This window comes from Ascaphus truei, chromosome 2 (assembly GCF_040206685.1).
Source record: "Ascaphus truei isolate aAscTru1 chromosome 2, aAscTru1.hap1, whole genome shotgun sequence".
NCBI lineage: Eukaryota > Metazoa > Chordata > Amphibia > Anura > Ascaphidae > Ascaphus > Ascaphus truei.
Genome location: NC_134484.1, coordinates 161,441,984 through 161,458,843, shown reverse-complemented (window position 1 = coordinate 161,458,843; position 16,860 = coordinate 161,441,984). Strand labels below are relative to the sequence as shown.

The 16,860-nt window shown below is 45.6% G+C and overlaps 1 protein-coding gene across 1 annotated transcript in view; it reads right to left on the bottom strand.

Moving 5' to 3' along the window:
* Positions 1–2,524: 2,524 nt before the first annotated feature.
* The window catches only part of LOC142486946 (beta-Ala-His dipeptidase-like), a 45,336-nt gene continuing 31,000 nt past the window's right edge, over positions 2,525–16,860 (bottom strand). The window contains exons 8-12 of the mRNA XM_075585484.1: positions 10,367–10,527; positions 9,114–9,278; positions 7,727–7,868; positions 3,701–3,848; positions 2,525–2,720 (exon numbers count right to left, since the gene is read on the bottom strand). Coding sequence (XP_075441599.1) covers positions 2,657–2,720; positions 3,701–3,848; positions 7,727–7,868; positions 9,114–9,278; positions 10,367–10,527 — 680 coding nt within the window. The 3' untranslated portion in view covers positions 2,525–2,656. The remainder of the gene's footprint in view (positions 2,721–3,700; positions 3,849–7,726; positions 7,869–9,113; positions 9,279–10,366; positions 10,528–16,860) is intronic.

Sequence of the window (16,860 nt, the reverse complement as noted above, 5' to 3'; positions counted from 1 at the left end):
TACTATTAAAGTGTTTTAATTATTATCATCATATCACCCATTTCATTTGGCTATCATAGCTCTCATCTGTATTTATTCACACACATCTCATGTGTCTGAGTGCTGTTTTATAGGGTTTCTCACTGATTTAACCGCCCCTCTGGGACGCTGTTCTGTCAGTATTTTTTGCATGTATTTACAGTATACCCATTCTCTACATGTGTTACATTTATTATAATGTACTTGTAACATTTTTCTGGTCTAGGCCTGGAAATGTAAATCCTACTGTGAAAGCACCACAAACATCACAATAAATACCATAATGACAACAGGGCCGGCTTTATGGCAAAGCCATAGGTGCCTCTGCACCGAGCCCAGCGCTTACAGAGGCCCTGCGCTCTTCCCCGCAACATTCAAACTGATTGCCGGGGGATATTGCAGGGCCTCTGTAAGTGCCTCTCCAGAGCCGGCATCTCCCCCTGCTCCTCATCTTAGGCATCTTCTGCTTGTGATGACGCATCACCCTGACAACTCAGCGGACTTCACCTGGCAACACTTTGCCACGACAATGTGACCCTGTGGCGTCACAAGACACAACGTGACGAGGCGGTGATGAGGAGCAGCAGGAGATGCTGGAGAAGGTAAGAGGTCCGCACTCTGCCCTGGACGCCGAGCCATGCCAAACTCCCAGCCAGCCCTGCCCATATCTTTGCAAATTTGGATTCGGTACACCAAGCAATTGCAGTGACCAAGACTGAGCGACATTATGCTTTTTAGTAAATTCACAATTAACAATTAAAACATGGTATCACTTTAAAAACAAAAAAAATTGTTAGTACTTGATTGTTTTTAAAAAAATGGAAACTTTCTTGAAGTGTGCAGAATGACATTTTAAATGAAGTTTATAATAACACTAAATACATTTGTGAACTAAACATTAAGCATTTTTTCGAGCAGTCCGACATACTGTACTGGTGCAACTGAAAAAAAATTCCTTATACGAGTCAGCGCCACATAAAGTGCAACTTTTACTTTTTCACATCCTTGTCTTCAAATGTTTGTCAAAATTCATGGTTTTTAGATATTTATGGTCCTATAATTGTATTTTTTTTGGTTAATAATGGCATCAAAATTAGTTCAGAAACCAAGACTTCATGCAAAACAATATGGATTGACAATTTACCGGTGATTGGTAGGCTCGACAAGCAATTTTATTATGATTAAATGCGATAAGGGTCATAAAAATCCTTCTAAACATTTGGTTACAATAGAAATGTTATAGTTTTAAAAATCACCTATAATAATTAACTTATTAAACATTCTCATGCTTTTAGTGTACTTTAGTCCTCAGTGTGGCTGAACCTTTAATAAAAATTAAATTTACATGCTGATACAAGAACAGTTGACAAAAAAGACCAGTATATGTTGTATCTCTGAAATGACTGACGTGCTGTTCTGAATGTGCGACTTTAGCATATTTTGTATGCTTTTTGACATTTTATGAAAAAGTGAATACGCTACTGTATTAACATTTGATAGGAACATCATATCTCATTATTTGCCTTGGGTGTTCTCAGTTTCCCAACAGAAGCGAATCGTGATCAGGCTCCCCGTTAGTTGAACTTCAATTTCAGTAGTGTTTAGTTGCATGATGTAGCCCAGGGGTGCACAAACTTTTTTTGCTTGCCCCCCCCCCCCCACCTGCTCTCCCCGTTTGCCCCCAGCCTCTCTTACCTTGTCTCTGGCGTCAAATGACGCCGTGGCGTCATGTGACGTCGCATTGCCATGGGTACACATCGCCCAAAGCTGTCGGAGACAGGGTAAGTGAATTTGCAGAGGCCTTGCGTGGTCCCCGGCATTTAATTTAAATGCTTTGGGGAGAGCCCCCCAATTTGCGCACCCCTGATGTAGCCTATTATTCTGACAAATAGCTAATTATAAAGAAAAACTTCTGTTTCAAGAAAAGAAGTAAATGATTTAAAAAAAAGAACTTAGTGTGCAAGTCAGCACAAACAATAACCTTTTATGTCACGTGAAGCCCATATCAGATGTAATAAAAGATGCAATCCACACTGCAAAATGTATTCTCCTTGTTCAAATGATAGAAACGGAAATGTTTTTTCCGCACGTGACCTCATGGATCAGCAACTCAGAAACTAAAGTTCTAGAGATATTTATAATAGAAGTTCACCCTACCGACTTGCAAGTCCTCTTAACCAATCATTATTTGGTAATTACAGTATGTGTGTACAGCAAATACAGTATAATCATAATCCAACTGGATAAACTTAAAGCTACTGGCCGGCTCACCAGCATGTTACCATCTTAGGTATTGAGAAGGGTACAGTATTATCATTGTTTTCTTAATCTTTGGAACCTAGGGACTTCTGTACAGTACAGTATATCCTCTGCAGTAATACTGTGGGAAACTTGATGCTATTTAAAGTAAATAAATAGGAACAGCGGGTTGCCACTTTCTTGAATGGATATGAAAAGTTTGCCTGCTCCCTCTGCACGTTGCGATATAAAATAATACTGATTAATGCACATTGTCTAAACATTTTATTTACCGCTGCTTTGGTACTTTTTTTTTCTTGTTTCTAAGTTAACAGGATTTAAACCAATACGCCACATCAGAATACATTAATGTTTACATTTTTTATAAAGACGAACATGTTCAGACGGATGCAAGTTCTTGGAGAAATGCTGCATACAATTTTGTTCCCTCTATGTAATTGTACCTAAAAGAAAACAAACGAACAATAAATTACAATTACAGCAGGTAGTTCTTAAAGTGGCAATCCTAGGTGCCTTTTTTTTTAAATTTAAATTGTTTTACATAGGATTGAAGCAGCTGGTCTCCGAAGCTGAACCCCATTAATTTCAGCTCTGCTAAACCCCTGCTTCCGGTGATACCTCCATAGGGGTTGCTGGTAGTTGCTCCGACTTGGCTATGTGGTTCATGTAATGGCGACTTTTCAAATCCCCCCCTTACTACGGGCCAATAGGAAGCCAGGATGTCATCCGATAGGGCTTCCTATTGGCCCGCGTGACTGGGGGCTTTAAACTCCACTGAGATAATAGCACCCCCTACAATAGGCAAGTCTCTTCGGAAGCAGGGGGTCCCCGGAGCCGAAATTAATGGGGTTCAGCTACAGAGACCCCCTGCTCCAATCCTATGTATAAAAAAAGGTTGCTTGGATTACTCCTTTAAAACAGCTGCCTGTGCTCAGAACGACACACCAGAGAACTGTAAGTGCTGTAGTACAGTGCAGCCATACAGAGTTACTACCATAGAACGAATCTGGCTATCATTACCACTGATTTCTACATGGACACAGTGCTGGATTTGTGCAGTGAACCTTCATAGCAACGCATCACTCACATAATATAGCTCACTGTAGTGTGACAGTGATTGTCATAGTATAAGCTAATATGGAATTAATATCACCATGTCAAGAAGCATGCTCCAAAGCTGAAGCACAGGCAGGTTCTGCGTAGCTTTATATATTTGCAACTAGAGGCTCGACTCTACTCATGCAAACACACAGGTTATTGCAATATGATTACATTTTGTGGTAAGGCTTCTTATTTGTATACTGTACTTATATGGGAGGAGAATATATTTCTAATGAATGCATTTATTGTTTAGCACATTTTACTAACCATATTTGTAAAGAAATGTTTATTCTCGTACATCCTGTTGCAACTAACAACTTACTTGCTTATCTTCTCATTTTGTCCATGGGTAGAATCATCTGGTCCACCAATTCCAAGTAACATGACCCTCTTTCCTAACACTTCCTCAAAATTCTTGGCAATGGGAATAGTTCCACCAGCTCGGATCATGTCTGCATTCACGTTGAACACTAGGGGGTAGACAAGCACAGCTCAATCCAGAGAATATACGGGTAATATGATTTCAGTAAAGAAACGCCGGTTTCTAAATCCACTGTAAGGTCTCTCCAGAACTAAGGGATATATTTGCTAATTGGTGGCACATGTCTTATGGCATAGCACTGCTTAGTAAAAATGGGCCTTCAAGCAGCAAACTCCCTTTTCCTTTCCCCAGCCCCCCCCCAAAAAAACTAAACTAAAATTAAGCTATAACATAAACTTTAGGGTTATGTTCTGCTGATCTATTTCCAACTTTTACATTTTTTGTTCAGTGTCTATTTTTGCTGAGTTTTCACCTTTTTGTGCTTGCATTGACTTCAGCTGCTACCATAGCAATGGAAGCCTCTGTTGTCTTACAGTAGGCCTCATCCCAACTGCTCGTGGCTGCGGGGGCTATAGCGTGCGCAACACGAACATAATACGGCCGTCTATGGGCCGGCCCCAGTCACTTCCGCCGCGCGCCTGCAGAAAGAGCGATGCGCAACCGCCTTTCCCAAAAGACAAGATTTTTGTCATTTGGCGCGGTGGAGCGTTTGTCACGGCAGCAGTTCAGCCCCCAAGGGTGAACAAGTAGGGTTGCCAGGTGTCCAGTTTTAAACTGTTTTGTCCTGTATTTGGACACTGTCCAGTCAAAAAATGAGGTAACACTGGACATGTGTGTGTCCGGTATTACCTCTCTGGACATAGTGACCTGACCGGCTCTGCTGCTGGGTAATGCAGCCAATCAGGAGGTGTCAGGAGCCTGAGGGTGGAGCCAAGGAGAGGAGGAAACAGCATTGAGCAGAGAGAGGTGTGTGTGAGTCTCGAGGGTGTTCCACCTTTCACCATTGTGTCCAGTATTTTTGCAGAAGCCACCTGGTAACCCTACGAACAAGCCCCCCACCAGGCATCCCCCCCTCCCCATCACGATATCCTGCTCTTCTCCTGACGCACAACCACAGACCACAGGTGGTGGCTGAAACTGGTGCACGCGCCGCCATGCGCTCTGACAAACGCATGGCACACCTCCACTCTTCCCCTCTCATACTCCCCCCTTTTCCACTCTCACACGCCCCCCCTTTCCACTATCACACAACCCCATATCTTCCCCTCACACCCTGCTCTTTCTTCCTCCCTCAAACTCCCCCATTTCTTTCCCTGTCTCTTCCCCTCACAACCCCCTTTCCCCTTTAACACTCCCCTCTTCCCCGTCACTCTCTTCCCCTCTCACACTCCTCCTGATTTTTCCCATCACACCCCCCTCTCTTCCACTCACACCCCTCTTTTCCCCTCATACTCCCCCCTCTTCCCCTCTCACAATCCTGCCCCCTCTTCCCCTCACACTCTTTTCCGTCTCACTCTCCACCCTCTTCCCCTCACATTCCTGCACCCTCTTCCCCTCACACTCCTCCCTCCTCCTCCCCTCACACTCCCTTCACACTCCTCCCTCTCACAGTCTCCCCTCACACTCCCCCTCTCACACACCCCCCTTCCCCTCTCACACACCCCCTTCCCCTCTCACACTCCCCCTCTTCCCCTCTCACACTCCCCCTCTTCCCCTCTCACACTCCCCCTCTTCCCTCTCACACTCCCCCTCTTCCCCTCTCACACTCCCCTCTTCCCCTCTCACACTTCCCCCTCTTTCCCTCTCACACTCCCCATTTTCTTCCCCCACTCTTCCACTCACTCCCCTCTCACTCTCCCCTCTCACTCTCCCCTCCCCCTCCCACTCTTCCCCTCTCACACTTCCCTTTCTTCCCCTCTCACACTCCCCCTCTTCCCCTCTCACACTCCCCCTCTTCCCCTCTCACACTCCCCCTCTTCCCCTCTCACACTCCCCCTCTTTCCCTCTCACACTTCCCCCTCTTTCCCTCTCACACTCCCCATTTTCTTCCCCCACTCTTCCACTCACTCCCCTCTCTCTTCCCATCACACTCTCCCCTCCCCTCACACTCTCCCCTCACACTCTCCAAGTCTTCTACTCACACGCCCCTCTCTTCCCCTTTCATGCTTCCCCTCTCACACTCCCCCCCTTTCCACTCTCAAACAACCCCATCTCTTTCCCTCATACCCTGCTCTTTCTCCCCCCCCTCACACCCCGCCCCTTTCTTTCCCTGCCTCTTCCCCTCACACCCCCCCTTTTCCCCTTTAACACTCCCCTCTTCCCCATCACAGTCTTCCCCTCTCACACTCCCCCCTTACACTCCTCCCCATTTGCCCCCTCACACCCCTCTTTTCCTCTCTCATACTCCCCCCTTTTCCACTCTCACACTCCCCCCTTTTCCACTCTCACACTCCCCCCCCTTTCAACTATCACACAACCCCATATCTTCCCCTCACACCCTGCTCTTTCTTCCTCCCTCAAACTCCCCCATTTATTTCCCTGTCTCTTCCCCTCACAACCCCCTTTTCCCCTTTAACACTCCCCTCTTCCCCGTCACTCTCTTCCCCTCTCACACTCTCCCCTTACACTCCTCCTGATTTTTCCCCTCACACCCCCCTCTCTTCCACTCTCACACCCCTCTTTTCCCCTCATACTCCCCTCTTCCCCTCTCACAATCCTGCCCCCTCTTCCCCTCACACTCTTTTCCGTCTCACTCTCCACCCTCTTCCCCTCACATTCCCGCACCCTCTTCCCCTCACACTACTCCCTCCTCCTCCCCTCACAGTCCCTTCACACTCCTCCCTCTCACAGTCTCCCCTCACACTCCCCTCCTCCCCTCTCACACTCCCCCTCTTACACTCCCCCTCTTCCCCTCTCACACTCCCCCTCTTCCCCTCTCACACTCCCCCTCTTCCCCTCTCACACTCCCCATTTTCTTCCCCCACACTTCCACTCACTCCCCTCTCTTCCCCTCACACTCTCCCCTCCCCTCACACTCCCCCTCTTCCCCTCTCACACTTCCCCCTCTTTCCCTCTCACACACCCCATTTTCTTCCCCCACTCTTCAACTCACTCCCCTCTCTCTTCCCCTCACACTCTCCCCTCACACTCTCCCCTCCCCTCACACTCTCCCCATCTTCTACTCACACACCCCTCTCTTCCCCTTTCACGCTTCCCCTCTCACACTCCACCACTCTCTTCCCCTCTCACACTCCCCCCTTACACTCCCCCACATTTTCCCCCTCACACCCCTCTTTTCCTCTCTCATACTCCCCCCCTCTTCCCCTCTCACAATCCTGCCCCCTCTTCCCCTCACACTCTTTTCCCTCTCACTCTCCACCCCCCTCTCTTCCCCTTTCACAATCTCCCTCTCTCTCACCCCCTCCTACACCCCCCTTCCTACACTTCCCCCATCTCTCTTCCCCTCCTACACTCCCCCATCTCTCTTCCCCTTCAACACTCCCTCTCCTCACACTTACACCCACCTACATCTACTCCCATTCTGCACTGCTTCTGTCCGCAGCTCCCTCCTCCGGAGGAAGGCGTTGATTAAAGTGAATGTCAGGGAGCCACCACCACGCCACTGCACGGGAGCCGACGCCGCTGCTGGGGCGCCACCGAGCCGCATGGCCTGGGACAGTATGGACAGTTGTCCCTCCCCTCCCTGTTGGCCGCGGATCCCTTGAGGGTTGCCCATAGAACCCAGGATTTCCGCAGAACCCTGGTTGAAAATCACTGCTATAGACAGCTACAAACTTGTTTTTCATCACTCAACATTGTGCCTGGCATATTACTACGCAAACCAATTATTTAAATTGACAATATGGTGAATATTCTGTAAATAAATTGTATTCTTAAAACTGTAAAGTTACATTAATTTCTGTTTGCATGATCATTCCCTTTAATAACACTGCATTCTTAAAGAATGACCACCTCTAGTGTCTTAATTGTGCTGTACTGTATACAATTGATGCACACAGTACTTACCTCTTGTCACTGCTTTCCTAGCAGCCAAATATTGTGGCTCATTCATGTCAGATAGCCAGGGTTTTGCGCCTATTATCATGGTCACTTTGATTTTATTCGGGCTATTTCTTTCAGAAAATTTGTGTTCCAGATAATCTGTTACCTAAAGAAAAGCAACAACGATTAACAGAAATGTCATTTGTTTGTAATGAAAACAGTATATCAACTTTTGTTATTCCTTCCATTGCGTTTATAGAGCCGTGTGTCGCTGGTGCCTCCAGTATCAATAACGTATTTTGCAGTTAGCATTTGGCCACAATAATTTAATGAATGCATTTATACAATAGATATTGGTAAGCGCTTATCCCCTTTACTGCTGGATGAGTTAGTAAGGTGTTCACGTTTTATTTTAGTCATGTATTAGCCCTCCCTTTGGCCAGGATTACTGATGCAGCGATGTGAGTATCGCCTCCTGATCCGGTGTTAACTGCTGTACAAGTCAATGTCAGGGAATACTGGATTTTGGTGCAATATCTCCCACCGTGACTTAGGGAATCCCAGACTATATTTTACATGTTAATACTATGGGGCAGGCCTTCACAACTCCAGTCCTTGAGGGCCGCAAACAGGCCAGATTTTCAGGATATTCCTACTTCAGCACAGCTGGCTCAATTAGTGGCTCTGTCATACATAGCCAGCTGTGCTGAAGTAGGGATATCCTGAAAACCTGGCCTGTTTGCGGCCCTCGAGGACTGGAGTTGTGCAGGCCTGATCTATGGGGCTTGATCTATATCCGCCAGAGCTTTCCGCTAAAATTCTACAGTAAAGTAAATGGAGAAATTGATCCAAAAACATCCTGATTGACCGTTTGAGGATATAGAATAAGCCCCCTCAATAATTTACTGCACTTCTATTTGGTTGTACTTTAATTACCTTCTGTCCCCATTTCTAGAGGTTCATTTCAGCTCCTCTCTTCTTCTAAATCTCCCCTGCACTTCCATCTGTTAACAGGATTTTGCTTATTCCACCAAAGTAGCTCTAAAATCAACTTCAAGGGAATATTATATCAGACTCTACGACCTCTAGAAATATACTATTTACTCTTCCCAACCTCATTGAAATATAATCACAATATTGGTACCTCATCCAGTTACAAGTTTGAATGTACTGTATCTATCAAAAGGTTCAGCTGGTTACATGTGTGTGTATGTGTATATATATATATATATATATATATATATATATATATATATATATATATATATATATATATATATACACACATACACACACATGTATATATATATATTATTACATGTATATATATATTACCCTTAACTACTATTTTACTGAATTTGTCACATTCTTCTGATTGTGGATCAATAAGGTTTTATTATCACCAACATACCTGTTTTTCTACAATAGATGGATCCATATTGGGAACCTGCCGAATTGAAAACTTTCCAATTACTTTCGCAGGTATTACAGTTTTTGTTCCTGACCCTGAAAAGGCCCCTTCAATTCCATGGATCGATAAAGATGGATAACGCCACCTGTGCATGAGTAACCCTTCCTGTGTTTCAAAACATTGAAAATATTAATGTATTTCAAAGACTAATGACTAATCCATATATAATATATATATATATATAGCGCTAGGAACATTAATGGCGCTATATAAATAAAGATATACAATACAAAACATATTTTGAGCATTCATTTACCAATGTAAATCCACCAGTTGCTGAATAATAGGCAATATCACTGGGTTATTGCTTTCCTTTTGCTTTATTTTATAGCAGAGCAAGTTATCGTTTTAATACCAAATGAACTATATTTACTTAAACAATTACTTTGCTTCAATAGTTTGTTAATGCAGCAAAACATGTAGCACTGCACAATTTTTATTTATTTATTATTATTACAAGATTGAAGCAAGGGGTCTCCGGAGCTGAACCGCATTAATGTCAGCTACGGTGACCCCATTCCAGGAATACTTACATAAGTACGGTGTGTCGTAGCAGCAGCCAGGGATCTTGTGGGCCTAACAAAATGGCGGCTTAAATGTCCCAGGTCACGTGGGCCAACAGAAAGCTGTGATGTAATCCCTTGCAGCTTCCTATTGGTCTGTGTGACATGGACATTTAAACTCCACGGAGATACCGGCAGCCCCTACGGAGGTAAGTATCCCTGGAAGCAGCGAATCCCCGGAGCTAAAATTAACACCGTTTGGCTCAGGAGACCCCCTGCTTCAAATCTGTAAAATACATTTTAAATAAATCGCAGTGTTACAAAGTTTGCTGCTTTAAAACAAAAATACAAAATAAAATAAATGGAAACGGTTGCCATAATAAACAAATATTAGCTATTAATAGTATGTTTTACACCTGGGCAAGTGTCATCTAATAATTGTACGGTTTTATGAGAACGGGAAGAACTTTGTTTTATAAGCTATTTAATTCATTTCCCCCCCAAAATAGAATAAAATACTTACTTGATGTAAAAAAGATAGCCTCTTTGCAATGCATTACTGGTCCACTAGTAATCAAGAAGGTAAAATAAACAATTGCATGTGACATGGTAAAAGCATAATTTTGCCCCTCGGTTTTCTTGTATAAATTATACTGCGGTAATTTGCACTGAATAAAATTCAGACCGTACCTTTGTGTCATAGAGAAATCTTTTGGCTCCGGTATCAGCTTGTAGTTCATCTAGATTGAATTCAAGATCTTTGTACAGCTCCTTTTCTTCTTCTGTCACAGACCTTACATCATCATATATCCCCGGAATCAGGATTTTACCCTTTGAATCTATAAGGGTATCTTCAGAAAAATAAAAAGTACATAATTTATGTCAATATCTATATATAAAGTGTCTGTCCCTTTGTACTTCTAATTCCTGTTATATTAACCTATAAAAAACTATGCAATGAGATGTGTTGTGTGAAGTTTTATTTCTGTCTTAGGTGCATGTTGCTAAAATGAATGGGCCCATTCAATAAGCTCTAGTGCTCATTGGCCCGAAACTCACATTCAAGTTAATGGGTGTTTTGGGTCGATAAGCACTTATTGAACAAGCTCTGAAGTGGCTGAAGAGAAATAGGGGGCTACATACTGTAAACAAAGCAATTTTGAAGCAAAATTGACCTAAATCGCGTCATTTTCATCGTGTAAATTCATACACCAATGTAGCAAACACGTTGCTCCAGTTTTGCCCCATACAGTATGCGTCAGATTCCAATTTGGGGAGTGTCAAAAGGAGAAGTCAGGACAAGACTTTTACAACAGCTTCAATTCTCTTCTCTGCCTACTCGCTCCCCCCCAGCTTCAACCTGTATTCTCTAAACTATTCCTTCACAACTTCTTTGGTCCCTATTCACCGCAATCATTTATATGTTGACGAATCTCTTCAGCCTCTCTCTTAACACAGCCTTAACCCCTTTAACTTCTAAGCATGCCTCTGTCACACCCATCCAGAAAAATCCCTCACTCGACCCAACCTAACCTAACCTTCTAACTACTGTCCAATCTCCCATGTGCTTCCAAACTACTTAAAGTGTTGTTTATGACTGCAGGATACACTTTCTTTCCTCTAACTCCCTTACTTATACACTTCAATCTGGATTCCACCTTAACCACTCCTCAGAGAGTGCATGAACAAAACCAGCCTCCTTACCCATCCTACTAGACCTCTCTGCTGCCTTTGATACAGTCAACCACCCTATTTTACTACTTTACTCTCCGTTCAATTGGCCTTCATATCACTGGTCTCTCTTTGTTCTCTTCTCTATCCGACCACTCCTTCACTGTGTCATTGCTGGCATTTCTTCTTCACTCTCATTCAATGTTGGTGTTCACCATGGCTATGTTCAAGGACTTCTTCTATTTACTATTTGCACCACTTCCCTGGAAAAACTAATACAGTCTTTTGGCTTTCACAACCACCTCTACTTTGATGACACCCACGTCTACCTATCTTCTTCGGAACGCTCTCCAGACTTGTGTTATCAATTGTCTTTCTGCTATTTCCTCCAGAATGTCCCATCACCAGCACCATCAAGCTCTCCCCCAAGTATTCACATTTTAAAAAGTTCCCTCAAAACCCACCATTTTAAACAGGCCTACCCAGCATCTGCCTGAGACGCCTACAGATAATACCATGCTGGCCTTATACCCCTACCAACCACGTGTAATCACTCCCCCATTTCTTTTAGATTGTACGCTACTCTTTGATTATGTTTTAAGTTGTATGTATGTTCTGTTTGTTTCTTATCCTTACATCCAGATTGTACAAGGCTGCGGAAATATGATGGCGCCACATACATAAAAGATAATAATGGTAAATATGAATACACAGTAAGCAAAGTTTAGCTACATTTCCATTTTTGGAGTACGAGTCTTTTCACAGCTCTGTTTATAATAATCATTGTTTATTGTAGAAAATAAAGATTATGAAGATTTGTATGTCTTCAATCTCTCTGGTGATCGCTAGTATACATGGCCCATATTCAAAGTGCCGTAAAACTATCTTCTGTTTGGCAGGAAACCTTGGCGACCCATTTAAATGTATGCATATTGAATAGAGTGCAATGAGTTATAGTAAACCTAATGCTTACACATCTACTTTTAATTACGATCCTTATTATATTTTGGGGATAGTCAGCCATTTAATACAATGTTTAGGTAGCAACTCTAGCTATTGACATATTTCATTTAGAACATTGGTTGACATGATAGCCCGTTTTTACCGACTGTACCAGTTTATGTTAATGCTGTAATTTTATCATTTCTGTGGAATACGATGGCTTGATACATACATTATAATAACACGTTCCTTTAGATATCTGATTTCTGTTATGCTGTGCTCACCACAAACTAGACGAGACCCATGTGCTGAGATGGGATAGTAGCCACCAGCCACGGACACGGGGACCCTTTATGGAATGTAGAGTAGTCTTGCTGGCCGAGTCTAGGACAGGAGAAGTGAGAGCAAACGTATACTTGCCGAGTCCGAAGCGGGGGAGGTCCAGAGCGAGTGAGGTACTATTGCCAAGGTCAGAACTGGAGCAGAGCGGATGGTCGGAGTCCAGAGCCAAAGGTCAGGGCAGGAGAGATACGGATGGTCAAAGTTCAAGCCAAGGTCGGGGTTCCAGAGAGTGAGGGTTCCAAAGGCAGGCAGAGTCGGTACACGGGTAAGCAGAACTAGGACAAGGTAACAAGACAAGGGAGGCAGAGGCAAACACCAGGTAACGTGAGTCTATGCTCAGCCAAAGTGCCAGTGGCACAGCTGAGTATAAGTAGCAGGCAAGGACCAATCACCCCATGGGGTGGAGCGGAGGCGTAACCCTCACGGGGACCAGGGATAGGCCGGAAGGGAAGAGACAGCTGGCAGTACTGGAACTAATGAGTTCCTCTTGACTCGTCACTCGGGGGGTTGCGTGTGCGTCACGTGCGTGCATCACACGCCGGTGACACGTCTCGCGTCTGCCCTCCAATCCAGTGGTGCGGGGTCTGCGCCTGTGCAGCATGTCAACGGGGACTGACGCTCCCATGGGGAGTGCTCTGCACGTGCGGGGAGAGGCACGTGACGGAGGAGGACAGCGCGGAAGGTTGCCAGCAGGTGTCGGGCCGGAGCAGAGGTAAGTGCGGGCGGGCGGAGTCCACACGGGGACGCGCAAAGGAACGCGAGTCGTGACAGTAACCCCCTCTTCAAGGGAGACCTCCGGGCGATTCCAGTAGGGTTTCAGAGGGTGGAACCTCCTGATGAGTTCAGGAGCATGGATCTGGTGGTGCGACACCCAAGAACGCTCCTCTGGGCCATATACCTTCCAATGGATGAGGTAATGAGTGGTCCTTCTGGAAATTCGGAAGTCGATGATGGCCTGGATCTTGTATTCCTGTTGTCCCTGTACAAGACAAGGAGGAGGTGGTGCGGGAACACGATCCGGAAACCGGGAGCTGTGATAGGCAGGTTTCAACAAGGAAAAGTGAAATACAGACGATATTCTCATAGATGCTGGAAGTTTTAGACGATATGCCACTGGGTTAAGTCTCTCCAGGACTTGGAAGGGACCCAAAAACCTTGGTGCAAGCTTGAGAGTAGGAGTCTTCAAACGTATATTTTTGGAAGAGAGACACACCTTGTCTCATGGATTGAACTCCGGAATCTCCCGGTGGTGGCGATCTGCTTGAGCCTTCTGCCTAGATGCCGCTCTCTTTAAATTGTCCTGAATCTTGGTCCAGGAGGACTGCAAGGTCTGGATCCGGTTATCTGCTGCCGGAACCCCCGAAGAAGAGCATGTGGTGGGCAGACGTGCCGGATGGAACCCGTAGTTTGCGAAGAAAGGAGAGAGTTGTGTAGATTCATTCCGCAGGGAATTGTGGGCGAATTCAGCCCATGGAAGAAGATCTGCCCAATCGTCTTGTGTCTCTGAAACAAAGCAGCACAGATACTGCTCTAGGGACTGATTGGTCCTCTCCGTTTTCCCATTCGTCTGGGGATTGTATCCAGAAGAGAAATGCAAGGATTTGCCCAGTCTCTTTGTGAAGGCCCGCCAGAACCTGGAGACGAACTGGGAACCTCTGTCGGAGATGATGGTCAATGGGACTCCGTGAAGACGGAAGATCTCCCTGGTGAAGATGTCCGCGAGCATCGGAGAATCGGGGAGACCACAGAGCGGAACAAAATGTGCCTGTTTGGAGAAGCGGTCAATAATGACAAATATAGTATTCATGCCCTTGGAGACAGGGAGCTCTACAGTAAAGTCCATCGATAAATGGTTCCAGGGGCTGTCAGGGATGGGTAGTGGGTGTAAGAGTCCTTGAGGTCTACAGCGGGGGACCTAGTTCCGGGCGCAAATGGTGCAAGCCTTGACTAAGTCGCTGATGTCCCTACGCATGTTGGGCCACCAAAAGGTCCGTACTATGAGGTCCGTAGTTCTCTTGGTGCCAGGATGTCCCACCGTCTTCGACGAGTGACCCCATTCCAGAATCTTCCTTCGGTATTTGGGAGAAGCGAAGAGACAACCGCCTGGGACCTCCAAACCCTCCGGAACCTTGGACTGATCCACAAGAATTTTATCCAAAACATCAAAGGAGTTGGCAGATATAATGTACTGAGACGGAAGTATGGTCTCTGCTCTGGCCTCGGCTTTGTCCTCACTTAGGAATTGACGAGAGAGTGCGTCTGCCTTTAGATTTTTGGACCCAGGAATGAACTAAATGATATAATTAAAACGGGAGAAGAAGAGAGACCAACAGGCCGGACGAGCTCCCAGCCGAGCGAGCGCTCTCCAAATACATGAGGTTTTTATGGTCCGTTAGAATGGTTTTTGGACTCTCCGTGCCCTCCAAGAGATGCCTCCACTCTTCTAATGCGAGTTTAATGGCTAATAACTCCCTGTTGCCCACGTCCTAATTCTGTTGTGCTGGAGATTTTTTTTTGGAAAAAAATGCACAGGGATGTAAATCGGAAGAAGGTGACTTTCTTTGAGATAGGATGGCGCCGGCTCCAACATCCGATGCGTCTACTTCCAGTGTGAATGGGAGTTTGGGATTTGGATGGATCAAGACTGGTGCTGAGACAAAAGATTTCTCCAGAAAGTCAAAGGCTTGAACAGCTGCGGGAGGCCAAGAGGAGACATCGGCTCCTTTCCTAGTGAGGGCGGAGATGGGTGCGACAATGGATGAGAAATTACGAATAAATCTTCTGTAATAGTTCGCAAAACCGAGAAACCTTTGAATGCCCTTGAGAGAGTTGGGAAGTGGCCAGTCCAAGACGGATCGCAGCTTGGAAGGATCCATTGCGAACCCAGAATCTGAGATGATATACCCCAGGAAGGTGGTAGAGGATTGGTGAAAGTGACACTTCTCCAACTTGGCGTAGAGGTGGTTCTGACGAAGGCATAGTAGTACCTGTTTGACTTGTACAATGTGTTCGGGAAGACTCTTTGAGAAGATCAGAATATCGTTGAGATACACTATGAGAAAAACATTGAGAAGATCCCTGAAAATGTCATTTACGAAGTCTTGGAAGACCGCTGGGCATTGCATAAGCCAAATGGCATAACAAGGTACTCGTAATGACCGTCTCTGGTGTTAAAGTCCATTTTCCATTCGTTGCCTTATCGAATCCTTACCAGGTTGTATGTGCTGCGTAGATCCAATTTGGAGAAGATGGTTGCCCCTTTAACACGAACAATTCGGAAATCAAAGGCAGGGATACCGGTTTTTGATGGTAATTTTGTTTAAGCCACGGTAATCGATACAAGGACGAAGGGTGCCGTCTTTCTTCTTGACGAAGAAGAAGCCCGCCCCCGCGGGGGAGGAAGACTTTCTGATGAACCCCTTCTGGAGATTCTCTCGGATGTAGTCCGATATGACTTTAGTCTCTGGGAGAGAGAGGGGGGGTATGATCGCCCTCTAGGAATGACGGACGCAGGCAAGAGGTCAATAGGACAGTCAAAGGGTCGGTGGGGGGGAAGGATCTCGGATTTGACTTTGTCAAAGACATCCCTGAAGGAAGGGAACACTGTACCTCCTCGGAATTCTTCACACTGCAGATGGTCTGCCGGGAGGTGCTGCAGGTCGTGGAGCACTGTAGATTCCAGGATATGTGTCTGGGTTTGACCCAGTCGATGCGTGGATTATGGCGCTGGAGCCATGGTAGACCCAAAATGATCTCGGCCGACGGCGAGTGGATGACATCTAAAGAAATCTTCTCTCTGTGGTTTTGCTCGACCAGGAGGGACAATTTGACGGTCTGTAGGACGATAAATGCCGGCTGCAGGGGACGACCGTCAATGGCCTCAAGTCCTAACGGGATCCTCTTTCTCTCAAGCAGAATATTATTATTCCTAGCGAATTCATGATCAATAAAGTTCCCACCGGAACCGAAATCGATGAAGGCAAATGCAGCAACCGAGAGGCAAAGGACCGAAAGAGAGATAGGAATCAAAATTCTGCTAGGTAGTTGATCCTTGATGGTAGAGGATATGGCGAGCGTTCCCATGGAGACTCCTCTGGATCTCAATATGAGCTGGCGTTTTCCGACCTGGGTGCCGGCTTGAGGGGGCATTGAGGAACGCAATGACCAAGATTTCCGCAGTATAAGCAGAGACCAGAAGATCAGCGACGCTGTTTTTCGGAAGGGGACAG